The 23,192-nt window shown below is 46.1% G+C and overlaps 3 protein-coding genes across 4 annotated transcripts in view; 2 read left to right on the forward strand and 1 right to left on the reverse strand.

Annotated features, from left to right (window-relative positions):
* Positions 1-602: 602 nt before the first annotated feature.
* tor4aa (torsin family 4, member Aa) lies at positions 603-7,218 on the forward strand. Its single transcript, XM_076029624.1, has 4 exons — positions 603-757; positions 2,697-2,824; positions 3,198-3,653; positions 6,263-7,218. The coding sequence occupies exons 2-4, from the start codon at positions 2,711-2,713 to the stop codon at positions 7,115-7,117; spliced, it is 1,425 nt and encodes a 474-aa protein (XP_075885739.1). The 5' UTR covers positions 603-757; positions 2,697-2,710; the 3' UTR covers positions 7,118-7,218.
* A 2,664-nt stretch (positions 7,219-9,882) lies between these two features.
* LOC142890521 (non-selective voltage-gated ion channel VDAC2) lies at positions 9,883-20,822 on the reverse strand. Of its 2 annotated transcripts, XM_076029628.1 has the most exons (10): positions 20,743-20,822; positions 19,949-20,007; positions 18,890-18,960; positions 18,001-18,050; positions 14,937-15,089; positions 14,800-14,852; positions 13,050-13,271; positions 12,797-12,947; positions 12,630-12,687; positions 9,883-11,286 (listed from the first exon to the last, which is right to left on the reverse strand). In XM_076029628.1, exons 3-10 carry the CDS (start codon positions 18,954-18,956, stop codon positions 11,195-11,197), a joined length of 846 nt encoding a protein of 281 aa, XP_075885743.1. In that variant the 5' UTR covers positions 18,957-18,960; positions 19,949-20,007; positions 20,743-20,822; the 3' UTR covers positions 9,883-11,194. The 2 variants fall into 2 exon arrangements, with proteins under 2 accessions (XP_075885743.1, XP_075885742.1); XM_076029627.1 differs by lacking the exon at positions 20,743-20,822 and having other exon boundaries at positions 19,949-20,160.
* Positions 20,823-21,375: 553 nt separating this feature from the next.
* slc25a1b (slc25a1 solute carrier family 25 member 1b) overlaps positions 21,376-23,192 on the forward strand; it is a 10,305-nt gene continuing 8,488 nt past the window's right edge. Inside the window, exon 1 of the mRNA XM_076029625.1 lies at positions 21,376-21,926. Within this exon, the coding sequence (XP_075885740.1) occupies positions 21,815-21,926 (112 nt within the window). The 5' untranslated portion in view covers positions 21,376-21,814. The remainder of the gene's footprint in view (positions 21,927-23,192) is intronic.

A 23,192-nucleotide genomic window follows, 5' to 3' on the forward strand; every position in this document is an offset into this window, starting at 1 on the left:
GTCCAGGGGCCATATGCGGCCCGTTGAGTTTTTTAATCCGGCCCGCCGAACTTTAAGAAATTATATTAATAGTAAGTAAGTAATACGATGGCCTATTTCATCCATTTTTTTCAGTGTTTCAAGAGTCATTTCAATAAAGAGCTAAACACCGTATGGCTTCAAAGATAGACATTAAAGCACATGTTTTCTACATATCCCATAATATTTTTTTTTTTCTCCTGTGAGGTGGGTCACCAAAACTCTTCATCCATCTGCTGCTGCTCCGGCCCCCTCTGTCAGATTTTAGTTCCCACTGTGGCCCCACCAGTCAAAAAGTTTGACCCACCCCTGATCCATACCATAATGAGTAAAAGGCGTTTCTCAAATGGCAACATGCACCTGTGCCACCAAGGTGCCTAACGAAGTTGCCGGGCGGCTGCATAGAAAATGATCTGAGGCTGTTTTTCAGAAACCGCAAGTCAAACAGAATGGATGAGTGAGCGATACAGAGAGGGTGGAATGTGTCCAGCCCCTGAGGGAGGAGGAGGAGGAGGAGGAGGAGGAACTGGACAGAGAGGACTGACTGAGGGACTGAAGAAAAAAAAAAAAACAAGCGGGGAGGAGCCAGCAGATGGTTGCGAAGAGGATTTTGAGGTAAGATAGGCAGATCTCTTCCTGCGCTGAGCTGCGTGCAGCTGTTCTCCGCTTCCTCCTCTTCCAAACTATGGACTGAAGCAAACTCTCTTTTCTCACCGGGGACATTCCAGCCGCACTGAAGGTAAGAATATTTGTTTTGCTGTTGCTTTTTTTTTTTTGTTGTTGTTGCAGACTTTACTCTGTATTTCACTGCACTGCACCTCTCATATTTCACTGACCTCCTTCTATTCCCACAGGCTGGGTGAGGTATGTGTGTGTGTGTGTGTGTGTGCGTGCGTGCGCAGCTGGGTGTACCTGTCTCTGTTACTGCGTGAGGAAGAAAATGAGGGGAAACTCCGCATGAGATTAAAAAACGAAAACTGAAAAAATTCTTCTTCCTCGTCGGCAGTATCAGGAGGAAGGATTTTAATTTCAGGGAGATGGAATGCAAACGCGCGTGTTTTTGCACAGAGTCTGTTTTCTCTTCGTTTATTTTTTGTTTTGCCCCGCTTGCCGAGTTAATACCAGTGAGACGTTCTTAAAATGCCTGGAATGCAGCCCGTCCTTTCAGGTCCCTGCACGTAAAATGACAGATAAGAGCTGAACAAACGGTGCTATCACTCCCACCCACCCCCCACCCCCCTCCAGTCCCCAATTTGCATTTGGTGATGTTTGAAGAACCAATAAAACTGGTTGGATTTTACAGCAACTTCCAGAGAAAATTGGCAGTTACATAACCAAAAGTGTTGGCTGTGCCACTCTTGGCATCAAACCTTTATCACACGACTCATTATTCACTATCCAGGTTTTTTTTTTTTTTTTTTTTCCATTTGAAAGAGGCCCTTTCATCGTCGGGGCCAACCTCCTCCTCCTCCTCCGGCCGTCGATTCTACTTCCGCTTTCTGCGCGAGGCGAGAGGGAGCGACGTAGCGTCGTAGCCCAAAGCTGGAAAAAAAAAAATGCGCACGTGTCATGTTTGTCGCGGGGTCGAGGGTGAAGCCTTGCGGGCTGGAGGTCTGCGGGCAGGACTGCGCGTGGAGTCGGGGGGGGGGGGGGGGGGGGGCGGGCGGGCGGGCGGGCGAGGGGTTCAGGTGGGTTCACGACAGCCACCCGCTGACCTGACGCGGGCCGCCTTGTTGCGCAGGCGTTTCCTGCAACACTTCCTTCTCGCGCCGTCCCCTTCGCTTCGCCCTGGGCCGTCACTTCTGGAGGGCGTGACAAGGAGCCCCCCTATAAGTAGAAACGAATCCCACGAAAAGAAATTGAGTTAAACTGCTGAGTGACTTGGGCCAGTTTAGCTGCAATAAACTCATATTTATGAAATTTGCTGAAAATGGCCGTTTTTTTTTTAAATCCCTCGTATAGTGGAGTGAAAAATCTGAACAAACATGAGGATCAGACTCTTTCCCTCCCTCTTTGTTCAGATCAATTCAGTTGCATTTAACCCATCTGTTTGTCCTCCTTTCCTTCTCTCTCATGGTTTGATGCGTCTGAACACATGAGATCACTTCTCAGGCAGCAGAATGTAGCAGGGCGTTATCTAACATCGGACCGGGGCCAGTTGCAGGCCTCGGCGCCGCACACTTTGAGAAACAGACGTTGCGATAACAACAGAGAGGAAGGAAGAGCCGCCCGCCGCAGCCGTCAACTTCTTTTTCTGCTCATTCAAATCTGAAGGGCCCCATATTATGCAAACTTTCACCTCGCCAACAATAACACGACTCTCCAGCCCGCTGAGAGTCCAGAAATGAGAAAAATCCCTCCGCCTCGCCTCTGCCTCCCAGGGAGTGCGTGCCGTTGCGCACAGTTCTGGAAACTGACCTTTTGTGATGTCACAAAGGGCTCCAGTACCGCTTCCTGTAGCGTTAATAGCAACGTCCCCTGTCGGTTCCCTTCCGAACGCGTGCAGGGAACCGACAGGGTTAAAGTCATTTTGTGGACAACTGCTTCTCCGTGGCTTTCAGGCTGATTTAGCTTGTTTGCGTCTTAAAACGTGACTTTTCTTTAACAAGTAGAGAGCTTTATTTAGAAATAGAAAATGACGACGCAAAGTAAAGACGATCTTTCCCCCCTTTCACCAGACTCTTTTGTAAGGATGGTGCTCGAGAGAAAATCCATCCTGACCCGCTGGAAAGCTTTGAGCTGCAATACCGCGAGTGGCCAGTGGGAAAAGCTGAAGGAGAGCGGACTTTTCAGCAGAAATACCCAGGTGTTGTGCCTAAACAAAGCACGCCCAGCAACCGATAACATTATGTTCACGGGGCGTGTTGGCAGGCCAGTGAAAAGAATCATTAACTGAGCGTTGAAGGTGCATTAATCAGTAATTGTGTATCTTTGTTTTAGAAAAATGATTAACGTATTAAGATGGATTTTGAGGTAATCACTGGCTAGTTTCTGCAACCAACACAGCCGCCACTGAAATTACTCGGAAAGGAGAGTGACTACATTCGGGCCAATTTTTGTGAATTGACCTGCGCCATAACCACAAACCGAATGAAAAATAACGCTGAACAAATTGCACAGTTAATTACAAATTCTTTAAAATCAAGCCTTTGTAAGACTCGAGACGTTGTTGTTTGCAGATGAGCGACCAGGACAGCAGCACCTCGGCGTCTCAGACGGACGACGAGACGCAGCCTGACGGGGAAACGGAGGAAGAGACGGAGAAGAAACAGGGCAGCGGGCGGAACTTCAGCCAGAGTAGCTTCTCCACGTCGCTGCTCGCCGTCATCCGCATCAAGCAGAAATATCAGGCCCTGAAGAGGCGGCGCCAGGAGCTGGCCACGGCTCGGGGGGGCGTGGACTCGCTCACAGGGGCCCCGGTGAAAAGCAGCCCCAAAATCTTCACCTTCGACGGGCTCGGCCCCTCCGGCTGCCCCACCACCACCACGTCGTCCTCGGCGCCCCAGAAGAAGAAGAAGAGGAGGAAGAGGCGGGTGTTGTTCCCCAGCAGCAGGAGGCGCAGGGCCCCGCCGAGGCAGGACTACAACCGGGCCAAGTACTTCCTCTACCTGCTCCTCGCCATCGTCTTCGTCCAGGTAACGTCTGGGAATGTGACAGTTATCATGTCTCGGCCAATCAGGACTTTGCTTGCATCTGATTTAAACCGATCGTCTTCATTCATTCACGTGAAGCTGGATGGAACATCTCCCAAATTTCTTGGATTTTTTTTTTTTTTTTTTTTTTTTTTTCATGTATCGCCGGCAGATAAAGAGTAGAAACAGAAGCAGAGTGGATGACTTGACTAAGCTACTTCACATACATAAAATCGGATCACAATCAGAAGCCTGTATTGTCTTAGTAGTTAAAAAAAACAAACAAAAAAAACAAACAAGATATTTGAGGCGCTACTCTTGCTTGGTATTTTTAAGAATGTTTAAATACAATAAGATACACATAAGTATAAAATAGTGCAGAAATAAAGTAAAATAAGAATAGTGCAGAGTACATGAGTTCAGTGTACATTAGTGTTATTAGTGATATATCGATTTTTTTTTTCTTTTCGATACTGAAAAGTAAAAACGATACGAAATGACTTGCCCGTAGTATCGGTATATCGGTACTACACCGAGGCGACGTGCGACACGCACAAAAAAAACTCAGAGCGCTCCCCCCACTGCCTCCAGACGAGGCACAAGTGGTGGGCGATCAGCTTATTTCACATGTTTGGTTGGTACCACATGTTGAGACGCTTCTACAAGCAGTCCTTAAGGTTAGGTGGCTAATCAGATCTATATTTGTCTCCAAGAGGCTCCGGACCTACTGGTTGGCAGAATTACGCTCCAACCACGATGTTTGGAACTCTTGCCACAGACAGTCAGAGGTCAAGCGCAAACATCTCGTGCCCTCCAGTTTTAATAAAACTGCATCTAAAGCCGGAACTGTGCTAATATCTTGAACGGCAGCTCCTTCTGGGCTGTGTCATGGGCAGCATGCAGCAAAGACTTCCTGCTTCATCAGCCCCAATATGTTTATTCAGAACAGCTGAAAACACTTCAGCTTGCAGCTTGTCAGGGTGGATGTACTGAGACGAAGATAAATGATGCGGGTCGTTTTAATGCACTCCAATCAAAGAACCGGACTTGGAGTCCTGTGTGACTTAGAGTTAGGTCATTGTTCAGCCTCGATTTTCCCTGAATTAATCCAGACATCAGCATTAACGTTCTCCTCTGGGTGTGGACAGGGTGTAGTTGGAGCAGAGTGACACACCGTCAAAATAAAAGCTTTTCGGGAAAAAAAAAAAAAAAAGGGGGGGGGGGCTGTCGACCGAAACCTTGAGTCATTTAGGAAGTCAGGAAAAGTAAAAACACCTTTTGTGTTTCACAGACATTCCCATTGCTGAAATGTCCAGGCAACGGTGCGGTCTATGGGAGGAACTGCAAAAACGCACTCTGACTGCTTGTTATTGCTGGTTCCAATATGTTGGCAAAGGCACGTGCTAAAACGAAACAAAGCAAAGTTTGTTTTATTGACGCTTGCTGCTAGGGCGTATTTCCACAACTAGGTTGCCTGCACGTGCTGCATTCAGGGTACGACTCTATACGCTGCTCCCTTCAAAGTATGCCAGCTATAAATACCCACTCCAATGTTTATTCAGATGCCTCAGATGGGCTGTGCGTCATCTCTTAATCCTAAGGATTGACTGTAATAAATCTCTATTTTTTCCTTTAGAGCTTCTATAATAATATAGGCGGAGTCTATAATCGCTCAATTGTATGTGTGTCGGGTAATTACTAATAGTTTTTTAATGATGGCTCTCACTAGCTAAGCTCTTTGGCTAGCCATGCTCTTTGCAGGTGCGCGGAGACGTACTTGCGCTGTCCCGCTTCCCTGTTTGATGCAAATCCAAATAAGTGATGAATTTGAGGGAGTAAACAAATAGACTAGCCTGGAAACATTAGGTTGACAGAGCAGCATGTCTCTATTGCCATTTAAAAAATATATATATATTAACAACCACCCCATTAAAAACAAGAGGGAATTTTCATTTAACATCTTTATTAAGGGGACAGCATGAGACCGAGAAGCTGTCATAAACAGAAATGGTGCTCGTGTAAAGGTTATTTCACACTTTGTTTTTCATTCTTGAGTTTTTATTGAGGCTTTATCTCAATGTATCAGCGTCTCATCAAACTCGGTCAAAATTTGAGAATGACCGAACCACTCGGCTTTCTCTGAGGAGGGAGCTTACCGGTAGCTCCAAGAGTGGTTTAGCCCCAATGAAAACAGGAAGCTCCTGCAAGCTTGTAAACAGTGGCGGTCACAGATTCATCAGTAGAACCGTTTGCTCATCGAAAGTTGAGCAAAGGGTGGTGCTTTGGCAAGAGTTTAACCCGAGGTTCAGTTCCTCGGAGTTTCCCGTGATTACCAAAAAAAAGCTTTATTGAAAAAAAAAAGGAAATCTCATTTGTCTGGTTGAAATCAACAGTAATGAATTCATCAAAACAGCTGTCATTTTTTTTTATATACGGTGTTGTCCCACGTTAATTGCCAAGGGAAATCTTTTTGATTACATCAAAGAGATGCGGATGTCATTTTGACAGGAAGTGACCTCTGAAATAAGGATGTACTGCTCGTAATTTCCTGCATGGCGCGTCATCAGTTTTCTTCTCTCAACCCAATGTGTTTATGTCCCCATCCTTTTCAGGTCTACAACGCCATCGAGAACCTGGATGATCACGTCATCAAGTACGACCTGGAGGGGCTGGAGAAGTCAATGAAGAGGGAGGTCTTTGGCCAGCAGGGGGCAGTGGACGGTCTCATACACCACCTGAAGGACTACCTCTCCACCTACGTCCACAACAAGCCCCTGGTCCTGTCCCTGCACGGGCCCACCGGAGTTGGCAAGAGCCACCTGGGACGCCTCCTGGCCGGACACTTCCGCTCCGTGGTGGGAGACCCTCTGGTGATGCAGTACTACGTCCTCCACCACTGCCCCCAGGAGGCCATCGCCCCTCACTGCGCCCGCAACCTCTCGGTGGTCATCTCGGAGATGGTGGAGCGCGGCGAGGAGGAGGAGAAGATCCCGGTGTTCATCTTCGACGAGGTGGAGCACATGCACGAGGAGATCCTGGACACGCTGTGGCACGCCATGTCCGCCAAGCAGTCCAACGAGTATCTGAACGCCATCTACCTGCTGATGAGCAACCTGGGACAGGAGCACATCACCCGGTACGTGCTGCACAACTCCTCCAGAGACCCCGTGGCCACAGCGTCCGGCCGTTACGGCCACCTGCTGAGAGGTCTGACGCCGGTTTTGCACGACACTCTGGAGAAGCGCCACCTGCTGTGGACAGAGGCCGAGATCCTGCCCCTGGGCCTGTTGGAGAAAGATCACGTGATGGAGTGCTTCCTGGACGAGATGACCCAGGAGGGGTTCTACCCGGATCAGAACAACATTGAGCGGCTGGCGGCGGAACTGGAATATTACCCTGAGGTTGGGGGTCGGCAGTACTCCCAGACAGGCTGCAAGCAAGTCGTGGCTAAAGTCAACCTGCTGTGAAATCGGCCGCAGGGAGCGTCTGGATGACTCACATTCTTCAGCCGTGAGGAAACTGTGAAGCGTTTATGAAACATAAGTGACACAACTCGCAGCCAAATTTTTTTTTTTTCTTTAAAAAAAGGAAAGCTTCAAGATTTTTGAAAGACTGAGGAAAGGCTGAGGTCGCTCCAGTGGCGCAGCTCTGTTTGGAAGTGACCTTTTTCTCAAGAGTTCATCTCCCAGTTTACAGAAGAACATTCCAGATCTTGAAAGGGTCGAACCTCTGAACCTTATCAGATTTCCTGCTAACGAAAGGTTTTCTGTAGGTGTCTCAAGAGAAACGGCATCCTTTCATTTTACAGTTAAGATTGTCCAGGAGAATTTTCCACAGTCCACACAGAGTGATTTAATACAGCAAAAGTGGCAGCGTTCATCTTGTCTAATGCTAGCATGATAGCGTTGAAAACACTGCCAGCTCAGTCAGTGGACACTGCATTTTTAGATTGAGATTTCAAGGACCATATCATACGACATTTACATCTGTGATGTTTTTAAAGCTGTCTGTGATCGCCCCAGAGAGGCGACGACTCCTTCTGTACTTCATTTACTGCATAGTGACAACGCCCCCGGCCAGGTTCCACCCTGTAAGACTCCACACACTCCTCACAGCCTCTTTGTTTCGCCCTCTTCCCGACATGCGGGAGGTTTAGCAAAGCATTAGTTTCAACATATAGCTACGTAGCTGTTGTTTTTTGATAGCTATTCAGGTGAGGCTGCCCAACCCCCAATTCCCCCCGGAAGTACTACGTGGAAAAAATAAACATGGTAACATGAACAGAATGTGGGCCCTTTAAATGGTGACACCCCATAGTTACGAATGTTGATTTCAGATGTAGACGCCCCAAAATACTATTACTACTGCTTTGTCTGGAAGCTCAGTCAGACATACTTTGACCACTTTTTTTGGGGGGGGACATTGAGGTACTTTTGGGAGTCCGTGGGTTCATACAGGAAAACTGGTGATGTTTCTGTTGTGCCATGCAACTGTACACAACTTTACAAAGTCGTTTCCGCCTTTGGCTTACGTGCAGATGGATGAACACTGGCTTTTGTGCACTGGGGACAAATTACTGAAACTTAGCTAGATGCTGGGTAAGTCTTGCTTGCATGCATGATTTTCTTTAGTAATGGCATCAAGTTATCAATTTAAGACTGATACTTTTTTTGTATGTGCACCAAAAAAAAAAAGACAAACTTCGACACAGTAAGTTTGTATTGATTGACCAGTTTCTTTGCATGATCCTGAAGATTATGTTCATGTTTGGTTTTCTGACATAGTACATAATGTCTTTCTGGATATTAAAGACATTAAAGACATGTTTTGACTGTGAGATTTGGTTTTTCTTACTGACTTAAAATCTTCATATTTTGCTTTACTTTAATTCATAATCTTACCGCATTCTGATAGCGGAGGTACACGTCGAAGCTGTTGACACTGGGCAGCACGGTTCCCTTGACAGTAACCATCATCCTGCCAGGATAAAGTCCACAGATGGTGTTGCTAAAGAGGTATTTTTTAAAAACCTTTTCAAAATGTTTTGATTCAATTTTTCAAACTGTGACAATGTGTTTAAACAAGCCTAATTTATGAAATAACAATTCAAAGTTTTTAAATAAATTCCTAGCAGTGTTTTTTAACTTCTCTGCCTAAAATATATCGGGTGGCACAACCAAATATTTGTAACAATTTATTCATTTTCCTACTATTTATTCCAAGTGAAATTTTTTAGCAAAGGTCCCTTAAAGTGTCTACTCTCCCAAAGACATTATTTTGTGGTTGTGTTTTGTATTTACAATAAATAGCTATAGCATATTATAGTTCTCAACCATTTGCTCACTTTAACCTTTTATTTCGATGTTTAAATTAATATTTTACCCAGTCGCACCACCTGACGATTATCAGTTGCGCCACCTGACAACATAACAAATGTTTATCTTATAGATTTCTTAGTCTGTTCATTTGCATTGAGCGCCATCTGACATTTTGGGGGTTTTGAGGTAGGTCGGTAGGCAATAGAGAAGATTTCCCCATCCCAGATGCTTCTGAACTCTCGCCAGAATGGCACCTCCACCCATCAGCTCCAGGCGGGACACGCCCACTCTGACAAGAGGACTTTTGGTGTGAGATTCACAGCAATATAACAAAGATTATTGGACATGACACGCCCTTCTCCCAGAGACTGAATATTTTAGAGGATCCGTCCCTACTCGATGACCTAGATAGCATTGATGCTTCCCTCCCTGTGTCAACCTCTGGCACATTCACTTAGCCAGATTAGCTGGCTTTGTCATACTGACTAATGAACGCAGTGGAAAGCTATATAAATATTTATTGAACCTGAAAAAGCCTGATTGACGCACCAATCACCAATCACCAATTGATACCTAGTATCGCTGAATGTACAGCACATGATCTCTTATTATCGCCCCCCCCCTCCTTTTTACTGTCTATTTTTTTTAGTATTTGGATATTTTGTTTTTGTTTTTTGTCCTCTTTCTTCCGTTTGCTGGAGTGCAAACACTGTACATTATACATCTTCTGTAGCCAAATGTCTTTGTTGCTGCACAATCAGCATTTGTCATTTGATTACTTGTTCTTTTTTGTGTTTGTAAAGAGCAAAAAAAGTTTGAATCATAAAAAGTATGCTTCAGAATTCATCCAATTCATGTAACCTGTAATGAGTCCTTACGTTCACAGCAGAAAAGAATGACAGGTTTCTCCGAAAAATGTTATAATTTATTATTTTTTATTAGAATTCCCTTAATTGACATTGGAAAAATGAGGTACTGTGTCTAATAAGTGACAAAAGTGAGGCTCATCATCGTGGAAACATAAATAGATGGACAAAAAAATTAAACAAAAAACAATCGAGTCTTCGCCTCAGCGAAGGCCTGCTCTGATCAGAGCAGGCCTTCGCTGAGGCTGTCCCGAATTATGATCAAATGCCAAAAATAAGTAACAGGATAGTTGTGTGGGAACATCCTCCAGCATCGCACTGTGATCACCGTCGACTGGAGTATCTCACCGGTTGTTCAACTGCACCATGAGCACAGACATCTGAGGAGTGTCGGGTTGTCAGCAACAGGCGCAGTCTTCCTAGCAACATGAGGAAACAGCCAGCCACCGAGCTTAGACGCCCCCCCAAAGTGTTTCTCTTTGTGACTGCCAAGGTGGGACGGATAGATGAAACCAATATTGTGGAAATGCGAACTAACTACACAAGCTACCAGAAGATCCCACGACACTGATTTCACCTACCGGAGTGAGGAGTCACAAAGACCTTTGAAAGAGCGTCTGCGCTCGCTTCTGTGATTGCGACCAAGTGGCTTCCTTCTTTCAACTGACCTCTCAAGATCTTGTAAGAATTCAGTCACTTGTTCCCGAAATGTCTTGCAGCAAAAGTGACAAAAACGGGACGGACGGACGGACGGACGTCTTGCGGCAAACGTGCAGCTTAAATAGTCCGTGACGAACACCAATAAATTGTTTGAACCCTTAAAAAAAGAAAAAAGAAAATACAGAACGACAAAACGAAACAAAAAAAACAAAAAAAAAACAGACCCAGCTCCGACTTTCCTCCAAGCAAATTAAAGCCTTCTTCTGCTCTGCGTCCACGTCTCGCTCCTTCACATGCTTCCGAAACGGCCGAATGCTACGCGTGTTACACCGTCGACTACTCGATTCAAGGGCTACAGGGAAATAAATAGCGTGACTTCAGTAAGCGTTAAAACATGACAATATCTAAGGACTACATGCCGTCAGTTTTTTCTTTTTTCAGGGGGCACGGGACCTCACGGCTCCTCCGGGGGGGGGCGGGCGCGTTTGCACATGTTGCTGAGATTGAAAACGGTTACTGTCAAAAACACTCGTGGCGTGTGAGCGGGGGTGGGGGGGTGCGTTTCTGTGTGTGTTTGTAAGGGAAGGGAACTGGAGGGGGAAGGGGGGAGGGGGGGGGGGGCAGAGGAGTGTACGGTCACGTGTCTTGAGGACTTCTGATTCTTCCGAATTTTCGCTGATGGGTTTCCGGGTTCCGTCGCTCACGCCTCCAGCTCGAAGCCCATGCCCACTTTGTGTCCGCCGGCGTTGAAGTTCTTGCCGTCGATCAGGGCCGAGAGGGTGACCTTCACACCTGCGGCCGCACGGAAAACGGCTCGTCATTGGTATACAATATCTTAAAAATGTCAGGATAATACTATTTCATTAAAGCTGTTAAGATTACAGTGATTTTATTCAACCAGGTGAAAGAGAGCAACCTGGTTAAGATGTCCGAATTGCATGGAAGACCAATAACAAACGGTAAAGAATTTTGTTTCATATGAAAGTGCAGTTCAAACCTTAATGAATCAGTAAGCTACATTAAAACACACGAAATTCTTATTTCAGACGCCTTTGATAGCTAAAAAAAAAAAAAATCATTCCAAAAACAAATCACCAATACAATGGAAGCGCATTGCTGCCACCTTAGAAAAAAAAAAAAAAAAAAACAGGGCTAAGTATCACGTTATAACATGAAACAATCAAGTTTTTACGTGATAATTTTCACGTTATCTGAAAATGATCAATACCGTGAAAATGATCCCGTTTTTACGTGATAAATTTCACCTTATCGTGTGAAACTATCGCGTGATTTCGTGATAATTTTCACGTTAAAAAAAATAATCAGCACATTTATTAGGAGGTGCTCTTTATGCAGGTGCTGCATAATGCGTCCGCAGGCGGCGCGCCCGAGCTATCAGCAGGGACGCCTTGCGTAATAAAGAGTGAATTAACAGTGCAGCGACTAACAAGATGCTCCGTGGAAACAAACACAATGCCATAATCGTCTCAGTGGTTTGACGCATCAGCTCCTCCTGTCGGCGTCACGTGGCAGTCTCCCGGTGCGTGACCCGGCGCGATGCCAAGGTGTGAGCAAACCTGGCAACCGACGTGAAGCTTAACGTCTCCGGCTATACGCTGCAGGTGAAGCCAGGTCGTTACATAAGTGCTGCGCGATCGCTGGATCGCGTTAGATAAGAGAGAGGTGTGCGAAGCTCACTAGCTCGCGAACATGTGCGAGCCTGACGGGCGGAGCACCTGCTGCAGGCGCTGACTGGAGGTTCAGAGGGCAGCGGTAATTTGCAATTTGGCTGCATCCTACTCGGGTTATGAAAACCGCTCGATGTGAAGCAACCCTTGTTGCATGTTGTGTTCTCATATCAATTTGTATGTTCCTTCTTCGCTACCGACGCGCAATGGGATTAGATCGATTTGGCACTTTGGAAGAGATGCCTCGCGTCGCAGCTGTGCCGACTTCCAAGTGCCTTCAGAGAGCAATGGGGGAGTGAACTGAACGGTAGATGGAAGCGGGGAGCACTGCAAAGGTTTTAATCGTCGGTTCTGCACTGCAAAAGCAATAAAATGGAAACGACGACCCTGAAAGAATCCGGGAACAGCTGCACAGTTTGCCTTCAGGAGGCAGCGGTGGGGCCTTACCTGGCCGAAGGCTCTGGGTGTAGCCGACTCCGATCAGGCTGGCGTTGTTCACTTTGGCCTGCGGGGGGGGGAGCGACGTGAGGTGACGTTACCGAACAGAGGGATTTGTTCTTGCAAGAAATTGAGCTGGAATTTTTTTTGGAGTCTTTTTTTTGGCGAACACTCACAGACAGGGAGGCGTCCTTATCCAGCTTGTACTTGGCGGCGATGCCGAAGCGGGTGTTGTTGCTGCCGGCGGTCCAGGCCAGGGTGACGGCCGTCTCCAGCTCGTCGTTCACCTTCTGGTAGATGGAGCCGCCGAACTCCGTCCCGTCGTTACTGGGAGGACAGAAGAAGAAGAAGGAGGAGGAGGAGGAGGAGTTACCGGGAGCGCGCGGCGAGGGCGCGGACGGACGACCCGCCGACCGGCCGAGCACTCACACGTTGGTATGCAGCTGGAAGTCCCCGGCCCGGTAGCCCAGGGCGAAGTTGTTCTGGGTCAGTTTGGACTTGGCCGTGTCGAAGGCCATCTGGTAGCCGGCCAGCCAGCCCTCGTAGCCCAGGACGGCGGCGGCGTGGATGATGGGACCCTCGAGGTCCACGTCGCAGCCCATGTTCACAAAGTCCCGCTTGTAGGCCGTCTTCAGCTTGCCGCTCTTCTTACTGGTAAAGGGGAGGGTGGGGGGGGGGGTTCAGACAGTTAGACGGTGAACGGCAGGAAACTTCAGGATTGGGCTCTTCGTGATGGCCAACAGTTCCACTTGAAGCTGTGCTTCAGTGTACTTTGCCAGACAGTACATATGTATAAAGACTCCAAATAACAAATGTTTTATCAATGTGGCAAATACATACGGAAGCGCATTGCATTCACTTGGGGGATAAAGCTCTGTTTTCTGGGCTAATTTATTTTTATGTAGGGTTTTTCAGTGTATTTTTTTCCCAGTGTTGTTGTTTTTTCTTCAGAACAATTTTCTTGCCTATTTTTCAGACTAATACCCCCCCCCGAGTTTAGAGAACATCTGAAACCATCGCATCCATTCCTCTGTTGAGAGCTGGAGTTAATGGAAGCTCAAAGCAAAAGTTGAATAAAGCTGAGTTTAAGACACTGGGAAATAAATAGTCCAGCCTTTAAGTCACGTAGATGATCCAGTAGAAAGATGAAGATGGGGCATGTAAGAGGCAGTGGCATCAGTCACCATAGACCCACCTGGAGTCTCACGATAATTCAGAACAAAACCCCCAGAAAAACAGGGCTGATAAAAATGCACTCTAGGTGCTCTGAGCCACATCTGGCCACCGTTACCTGTCTATTTATGGTCATCAGGGGGGAGGGGGTGGGGGGGGAATCACCCCGAGGCAAACTGTTTAATTGAGGGCGGGTCGAAGATAGAATTGTGCCTGAAATGCCCCCCCCCCAGGTGTCAGGTGTCCGTCTGCTGTTCATCTGTTCGTCAGAGCATCCACTGCACTTCATGCATCTTTTTGATTGGTCGGCTGAGCTCCAACTCCTCCTGGGCAACCAGGTGCCGTTTAGCGCACTGATGCATCACATTCCAAATTCGTTTGGTTCGGTTTCATTTGGGGTTTGCGTGCAAAAATGTGGTGAGCGTTTGCCAGGTTTTTAGGTGCATCTATATACATTTACATGTCTATACTGTTACACCTCAGATACTTATGTGTGTCTTTCTGTATTTCTATATTTGAATGATTCATTTTTATATATTTAACATCTATATTGCCAGAGCTTTGTTGTCACTCTGGCCTGTCTGCCACTCTGGCTACTTCTATTTCTCTCTCTCTACATTTTTTTTCAATTCCTTCTCACCCCAACTGGTCATAGGCAGGTGAGCGCCCTCTGGTGTCTGGTTCTGCTCTGGGTTTCTTCCTACAGGGGAGTTTTTCCTGGCCAGTGTCGCACTTTACTTACAGTACAAATAAAAGTTGATTGATTGATTGATTGATTGATTAAAGATGAGGATCACACTTCAGATGCATGCTGAGACTCGTATTGATGCCAGGTGGATACAAAGGTGCTTAAAGCCGTCTGCTAGTGCTCAGATTGATTTAATTCTACTTTATTTGTATTTGTTTTATCGCCGTATATCGCAACTGTGTTTTGTGTTTTGGTCTTGATCTCAATGGGATGTTCCTGGTCAAACGAGGGTAAAAAGAAGAGGAAAAGGGACCTCACCCTGTGTTTGGTACAAAAGACGTGTCCAGCGCCACCTTCAGGCCTTGAGCCAGCTGGAAGACAAGCACAGCGTTGCGTTGGTGTCAACAGCGCCGACACAGATACACACACACACACACACAAACGCAGACACACACCTGGTCTTCCACGCTGACTTCGGTGCCCAGCGTGTTGTCCGTGTTCCACTTCTGGCTGAAGCTCAGGCCCAGCTCCTTCATCTTGTACTTGGTCTCCAGGCTGCCCGAGGCCTTGCCCGAGTCTGTGTTACTGGAGCCGGACGTGTTGAACTCCTGTGTGTGGAGGGGGGGGGGGGCAGCGGTTTAGATCGTTGTGTCGTTTTGTCTTAAAAAAAAAAACAGGGGGTGGGGGGGGGGGGATTAAGCACTAGAATTTGCCTCTCTTCTAGGGTCTCTAATAGTCTCAGACTCGCTCTCTCTTGGTCACGCCTGCAGCTTTGTGACCTCTGCAAGCTACCGACTATCAGAACCGCCTGCTTCTTTTTCTGTGTTTAGCCGGGACAACGATTCCAACTCAACATGTTGGGTTTGATGCAGGCAGTTCCCCTTTAAATGCAACGTGGCCCTGCTTTTAAGTGACCAGCACAGACCAAACTGAATGTGAAACTTTAACAGGAAAACACAACGGACAGAAAAATAAAATTACAGGACATACTGACATGATGATTTGAAAAGATAAAATGACAAACACGGTTAGAAAAAAAAAATACAAATACAAAAAAAAATAAACCTTAATGATTTTTTTTTTTTTTTAGGTTGAATACAGCTTATTAATTTCCGAGGTGAATTTGTGTTTGTTTCTGTGTGTCGTCATCCTCGCTTGAATGACTCGTCTGAACTGACTTGCACACAACACTCCATTTAATCACACATCATTTACTGTTCACATTACACAAACGGCCGCTCTGTCACGTCAAGGCCCAGCTCGCTGCAGCCCTTTACTCTCTCAGTCAACACAAAACTCCACAACGCTTCAACTGTGTTTTGTTTTTGTTTTTGTTCGTGTTGGACCTCACACACTGGCAAGCACACGTCAACCCCAAGGTGAGGGACGTGGCAGCCAAATATAAATCTCAGTCACAGCCGGGCGAGAGGAGGGAGGAGATGTGTGGGCTGGCAGGAGAAGAATCCCAGTCATGAAATACAACAAAATGCCATCTGGAAGCGCGGCGATGGAGAAGATGCAAATTCATTCAGATGCATAAAAAAGCTCCTGCGAGAAAGTTTGAAACTATCTCAATTGTTAAGTCTGCAGTTTACTTGCTGACAAAGTTCGTCTTTTCATGTATTTGCGTACAACTTGGTGGGAAGCGCACTTTCAAAAGCTGTCTTCACGATGACGAAAATCCAAACCGCACAGAAAAAAAAAAAAAAGGGCCGTATTCGTAAAACCGCCCGCACACGTGAGGCTTGCGGGCCCGATTCTCTGAATACAGCAGGAGAGACGCGGTGTGCGGGACGACAATAACGAGGATATAATTCCTAAAATATCTGCCCTATTTACGGAGGATAATCACTCAGCTGGGGAGGACTGACTGGACCACTGAAAACCAGAGGGAACGGCGAAGTGCAGTTGCAGGGCAACCTGGCTGCACCTTGAGAAAAGACATGGCGGCAGTTGACCGCTGTGTCGTTTCACAATGCTGGATTTGGTTGGATTTAATACAACCGTTCCTATCATTATCAAAGCAAGTTGGAAAAGAATTTTTACGAGTAAATCCAAATTATTTGTTGCTTTTTCACCATCAAAATGACTGCCTGAATAAATAAAGTAATAAAAACGTAATAAATAAATACGTACATGAATAAATAAATAAATAAATAAATGAATGAATGAAATAATGATAACAAAAAAAAAAAAACATGAAAGTCTAGGTTTCTGTTAAACAGACACCTAGACATTCATGCTCCATGGAATAAAAACAGGGATGGATTAAGAGTCAGACCATGGAGACCCTAAATCAATGAGTGAACATGAAAGCGTGCTGTGGTGGTGATGGTTGTGGTTGCACAAACAAACAGCTGTCCGCTCCGACACCGTTCTTACCATCTACGCAATCAGAGCACAGGCCGGTCCAGAACGGACGGTGGTGGCGGCGGAGGAGGAGAAGGAGGAGGAGGAGGAGGCGGCAGCGGTGGAGGAGGAGGAGGCAGCAGCGAGGACACAGAGCAGCGGTTAGAGAGACACATACACACAAGCTACTGCACACACACACACTCACATACACACACAGACAGACAGAAACTGGTCATGTTTCTCTGCAGAAGAGCTTCAGCCCTGCCACCGGCGTCTGGCTTCACCTTGCGGGCTTCAGGGCGGAGGGAGGAGCGGCAGAGCGGAACGGAAAGCATCCAGGAGATGCAGCAAGTGGTGGAGCCGAGCAGAGATCAAGAGCTCACAGTACCGTAACACTTCACTGACTGCTGTTCAAAACGAACTAAAACAAGTGAAGGAATGGTGCAGAAGGCGGTCGAGTGTCGCTCAACAGTAATAAAGTGCTGCAGGTGTGTGTTAGCCCAGTGGTTCGACTCACTTTCTCAGTGACTAAAAGGTTGGATCTTCTGCACCTTTGGTCATCATTTAAGCAGGCCTTCACTCACTGTCTTGCACCCTCTGACAAAGCGTGTTTAGGGAAACCGACAATGTCTGCATTTTTGTTTTCTGTCCGTCACATTTTTCTGCATTCTCATCCACTCTGGAGCAGCTGTGGGCAAACTCTTTGACTTGTGGGGCCACAGTGGGTTCTAAGACTCGACAGTATGTGTCTTTGAAGCCCCATGGTATTTAGCTCTTTATTGAAATTACACACAAAAACACAGATTTATTTATTTTTAATGAAATACATCCATTTTATAACCTACTTACTTTTAATATAATTTCTTCAAGCCCAACGGGCTGCATATGGCCCCCGGGCCGTAGTTTGCCCACCCCTGCTCTAGAGTCTGGACACTAGTCCAACGGCTCACTGGAGCCTCTGCAACCTCCCAGACTGTGTCACGAACTCTATTCTCCCTCGCCACTATCAGCCTCTGACAAACCTACTGTAGTTCCAAACTTCTCTTTTCTCTCAACAGGGGGGGAAAAAAAAATACATTGCTCATTTGTCCACTCCAGCATCCAGACACTTTTGTCACTTTTGATCCCGTTACATCCCCGTTTGTTGAGTGAAGAAAGTGCGCTCACCACTCCGCTCTCTGATTTGGTCTTCAGGTCCAGTTTGACGACACCGAAGCCTGGTGGGGTGAAAAGAAAAGAAAAGAAAAGAAAAGAAAAGAAAAGAAAAGGAAAGGAAAGAAAGACGTCAGTCAGCGTGCAGGACCAGGATAATGATTAAACCTCACTTGAATTTAACTTGCATGCTTACACTGACACTTTGACAGAGTTTGAGTTAATATAGAATAAAATGGGACACGTGCTCTAATATTCAAATAAAACATATTATAACAAACTAATATATTTAAGATGCTGGCAGCCCTGCATGGTGGTTGTTCCAACTGTAAATCTGCTTAATATAAGTTTTGTTTTTGTTTTCGTGTGGGTCATTTGTTGTTCTGGAGCGCCTCCCACAGGGCAGAAGAGTGAACAGAGAGCGTCCAGGATGAGACGGGACCCTTTAGGTTCTTTCAGAAATGCCTAGTGTTGCATGTGTGCGAGTCGATGGACCAGCTGGTGAGGTGCTTAAAAGATGACATCATGTCGACCGAAAATTGCTGGACATTCTCAGTTTCTTATTCTCAACTCTTCAACTGGTTCTTCTTGCCTCTGCTGCGTCAACGACCAGTTTGAGATGGTGTAGAGATTTCTTTAGAGGCCTTTGCATGCATGAGTGTTTTACCCACCGTGAAAGTCACACTTGAAATCTGGGTTAAGACACATTAATTGCAATATTCGTTTCGCCATTAGATTCCATCAGGCCTTGCACAATTCATTCGGTTAATGCAAGTTGTACTGACGTTACCTGCACAAAAATCTCAGTGTTCTTTCTTACACAGCAGATTTGAAAAGACTCAGTGACTCTGGAAGAATTCCTGGAGGTTAATAATTTACCGTTTTGGGCTGAAACTGTACTCACCATAGCCTTTGCTGAATATATCCTTGGCGGCTTTGCCCAGGTCTGAGTAAGAAGGAGGGACGGCCATTGTTCTGGAGGAGATAAGATGTGGTCACTGCAATATATTGCACAAACCTAACAATGAATCAGAAATGTTGGGGCGTGACATTAAACCTTTCCCCTCAAAAAGGTCTAGAATCAGAGGTGGGAGGGGGTATGTGGTGCCTCCTCGTAATGGTGCACCACAAGCAATACTTATGAAAAGCAGACATTGAATTATTTCGTATTTTCTTCTTACACAACAGCCGGCATGTGCTTGCCAGCAGAAGGGAACAAACTGTTCCTTCAGATGCAGCCGGGAAGCCAGAAGCCTCTGCATCCTGCTGAACTATCAAGACCCAAGCGCAACTAATAAATAAATAAATAAATAAAAAGGACGTTCGACATTTGTCCTTGGAAAGATGCTGCCGTTAGCATATAAACTCACACGATGACGGTTGGTTGCACCACAAGTCGGATAGTTACCTAGTGAACAACTAATGGCTGCTGATGCTGGCTGCTCGAGTCGAGTCACCTTTTCTTTCTTTTTTTGGGACAAAGGACAACAGATGGGCCGCTGAGAGAGGCGTGGGGGGTTTTTGACAGCTAGCTGTCCGTTGACTGGGCTGCTGTAACAAGCTAACTAGCAAGACAATAGCACGATTAATCATCAGTAACTGGTTGTCTTATGGACATTATATTCTGTCCGCATCCCTTACACACCCCCTTTTGCAGGCGCGGTTTCTTGGGCAGGGGTTCAAGTCGCTAATTGCACCGCTTAAAGTACAAACTGTGCCGAGACGTTGCGCTATCAAAGAGGAAACCTATCAAGCGAGGATTAAAGTGTGCATTACGAGGCTAAACATCATTACATAAGAGACGTCCCGTTAGCCGCATCGCTAAACAAGCTTATACTGTCTGTGGCTAACCTTGACGGGTAGGGGAAACGTAACATTGTGCAGCGTTTATTACTACCGTCGTTCATCCATCCAAATATGCACATCATTTGAATTCTATCACCATTGTCCGTGGCCGCCTTACCAGTGCAACGAGGTTTCGGACGGGAAGTCTGCAAAGCCTGGAGCGCCCCTGGCGTGATGCTGCTGAGTGGATTGACAGCTAGCTTAGCGTAGCACTGCCTATAAGGGGACCAGGGGCACACTGAAGGAGACACACCGCGCATGCGCGCTACTGGAGCTCAACGTGATCAGAGAGTCGACACAAACGCGAGAGCGTAATCCCCCCCGTCCTACCATGACAAGACGCGAGGAGAACAATTAAATGGATTATTTAACAATCGTAATAATTGCTAATATCAATCCGTCCAAGAATAGTTTCTACGGATTGAAAATAGTCATTGCGGTTTTTTTTTTGGTTTTTTTTCTGTTTTCCCCACTGAAAACCAAAACAATGAAGGGTGTCTGTCTGTGGTCCCACCTATTCGTCTGAGCAGAAGGGGTCTTGGTTTGTGTCACAAGGTCAAATACATAAATCTACCAAGGATGTCTTTGTGTTGGAGGACCTCCCACCAACTGAATAGATTAAGGCCCGATTTTATACATATTCGAAAGGCTAAGGAGCTGTTTTGATAGCGTACTGTTGAAAATCACTAAAACAATGAGATGATGGCACAGTCAATTATCATGAAAAGATGTGAAGAACAAGTTGAAAGGGTGTTGAAGTATCAACATGTGCCCTGTTTAACAAATACCCACAGATCCCTTACATTCTGCAATGCCTTTTTATATATAAATTTCAACATTAAAGAAAAAAATTTAATTGTTTTATTCATAAACTAAAATGGTCAAGACTACGCGAAAATAAAGCATGGTTACCTTGGTACTTGGTACTTTGGAATTCAGAATGCAGAGGATTTTCTCAAAGGATTTCTTGGGCAACCATCCAACAAATTGGTTGTTGTGTAGAACACAGTGTCACTGGGTCATATATCAAGAAACTCACTTAAGAACTAGGCTTGACATTATGATGGCTTAGCTCACGAGGGCTTCTATTTTAAGCTGCATCACAGTTACTTGTCGGTAGAATTTAGCACCACAAATACACAGAGAAAAACACATGCTATAACATTTTTTTTTTTTTTATAAACCTACAACAATGTTGTATATGCTTTGGTTATGAGCTATATATTTGGACCCATTCTACACAATAGCATTAACTTTTTTTGTTGTTGTGTTGGTTTTAATGGTCATTATCTCTATCAAATGAACATTTGTATTCATAGTTCAAATATCAATTGGTTTGGGATAAGGAAGACGCTTCGGTAGCCCCTGCGGCTCGTTGGTAAGAGGAATAACTCTCAAAAAGTCACGATTTTTTTTTTTTTTTTTCAAGAGTTACTACGGCTGCTTGGTCTGAAAACTGGCGAAATTAAAAGTCTGACGTCGACCGCACACACACACGGCCAACGGCTCAACATCGCCCCCTGCTGTCTGAAATGCCAATAGCTCACAGAATGTGCAACACCGGAAATGTATCGTCGTGAACAGTGGCGAATGAGAAGAGCGTTTCGGAAGCGTTCGCGGGGAATCGCTCGGTTCGCCCTTAAATAGCAGTGACAAACATGGCGTTCCTGTGAGTTGCGGGCCCCGCTGCCCCGCCCTGATCCTACACGGACTCGACGCTCTCCTCCACGGCCCGTGTGCGCCTACCGCGGAAGCAGCAACCCGCAAAAGTGCACAAACACAATCAAAAGTCCAATGGTCAGAGTCGGCGGCGCGACTCCCTTGCACACGGCGCCCGGACTGCATGAAGACCACACGGCTGACTGACTGACTGACTGCCGCCGCCGCCGCATCGAGCCATCCCGTCCGCGTTGACTTTAAAAAAAAAAAAAAAGAAGAAGAAGAAGAAGGGGGAAAAACAACAACAACAAAGTTTTGACCAGTCATGTCTCCACAACCTGGATTCGTGAACCCGTTCTACAGACCGCAGTGCCTGGCTGCTGCAGCTCCGGCTGGGAAAGCCAAGCTCACGCACCCCGGAAAAGCCATCCTGGCAGGTAGGGGAAAGTTTGTGTTGTTTTTTGTTGTTTTGGCCACGTCGGAGTTCGTACACTTAACATACGTGCTCGTTGAACTTGCCGTTAAGCAACCGACGTGTACGTTTGTGCAGATGTTATCGGCAGCCTCTGCCGCAAGGCAGAAGATGCAGCCTTATGACATGCCTTTTGAAGTTGTGGGTTCTGCATTTCTGCCACTATAACGTTTAGTGCATGCTCATATTTAATATTAAGAAATGTGCAAGAGAATTCTACCGGGGGGGGGGGCCACGTTCGTTTTTTTTTTTTCAGACCGGGATGATTGCAGATCGGTGCGGCGCTGGAGTTTGGACAGTGTACCATGTCCCAGGGGACCTTTAAACTTTAGCCATACATCCCTTCTCCAAAGAACCAGCCCTCACATTATTAGTGAATCAATGACAGATGCCTCCAACATGAGCCATGGCATCCTGAGAGAGAGAGAGAGAGAGAGAGAGGGATGTGGGAACAAGCTGTCAGTTAAACACCTGATTGTGCTGCCTTACAGTTCCAAAGAAACATGGATTTCTCAGAGTTGTTCCCCGCACCGCTTTGGGCCCCTTCTGCTGTGACTTTTCCAGCGACTCGGTGCCCTCATCCGAGGGCCCGTGCTGTTCACGTTGAGGTGCACGGAGCCACGGTGTGACAAAGCACATTGCCCCGTCAGCCTCTCTGCGACTCATTCAGCAGCGTTGCAACACCTCTGTCACAAGCTCCACTCGGTCCAGATGCTTTTTTTGAAAGTAATCTCCGAAGGTCGGGGTCAGTTTTCCTGTCACCTTTCTTTCATGACAGAAGAGTAGATGTGGTAAGAACCAAAAAGGATAAGGTTCATTTCTTTTTCTTTCTTTTTTTGCAGTTTTTTTTTTTTTTTAAGTGCAATTGTCACAGTACACAACATTTTTTAGAATGGGTGAAATATAATGTCCGCCACAGTTTATCGTTGTGAACTAAATAATTGCTCAACTCGTTTTAATGCGCTGCCGTCGTCAGGCAGGAATGAGACCAATATTGAAAAGTTAAATAGCAGTTGCTGTAAAATGATTAGATCACATCCTGGGGCTGAAAGTGGCCTTTAATTCCCACTTGGATGTTTCTTGTCTATTTTAGACAGCTGACAAACTTCCTGGATTATCCGGATAAACGTTTCTCTTGTGCCTAAAATAGTAAAACAACATTACCAAAGAAACAAACTCTTGACAATATTTACATCACCGTTAGTTCTCCAGTGAGAGATTCTCATGTGAA

The sequence above is a fragment of the Nelusetta ayraudi genome, unplaced genomic scaffold (genome assembly GCF_046127955.1).
Source record: "Nelusetta ayraudi isolate G7.1 ecotype Tasmania unplaced genomic scaffold, CSIRO-AGI_Nayr_v1 ptg000026l, whole genome shotgun sequence".
NCBI lineage: Eukaryota > Metazoa > Chordata > Actinopteri > Tetraodontiformes > Monacanthidae > Nelusetta > Nelusetta ayraudi.

Excerpts from the sequence above, each read along its gene's own strand:
- tor4aa (XM_076029624.1), top strand. The coding sequence starts at position 2,711 with ATGGTGCTCGAGAGAAAATCCATCCTGACCCGCTGGAAAGCTTTGAGC. Across the intron at positions 2,825-3,197 it reads TTTTCAGCAGAAATACCCAG|ATGAGCGACCAGGACAGCAG; the intron begins GTGTTGTGCCTA and ends TGTTGTTTGCAG. Across the intron at positions 3,654-6,262 it reads TCGCCATCGTCTTCGTCCAG|GTCTACAACGCCATCGAGAA; the intron begins GTAACGTCTGGG and ends CATCCTTTTCAG.
- LOC142890521 (XM_076029628.1), bottom strand. The coding sequence starts at position 18,956 with ATGGCCGTCCCTCCTTCTTACTCAGACCTGGGCAAAGCCGCCAAGGAT. Across the intron at positions 18,051-18,889 it reads TATATTCAGCAAAGGCTATG|GCTTCGGTGTCGTCAAACTG; the intron begins GTGAGTACAGTT and ends TCACCCCACCAG. Across the intron at positions 13,272-14,799 it reads TCTTTTGTACCAAACACAGG|TAAGAAGAGCGGCAAGCTGA; the intron begins GTGAGGTCCCTT and ends CCCCTTTACCAG.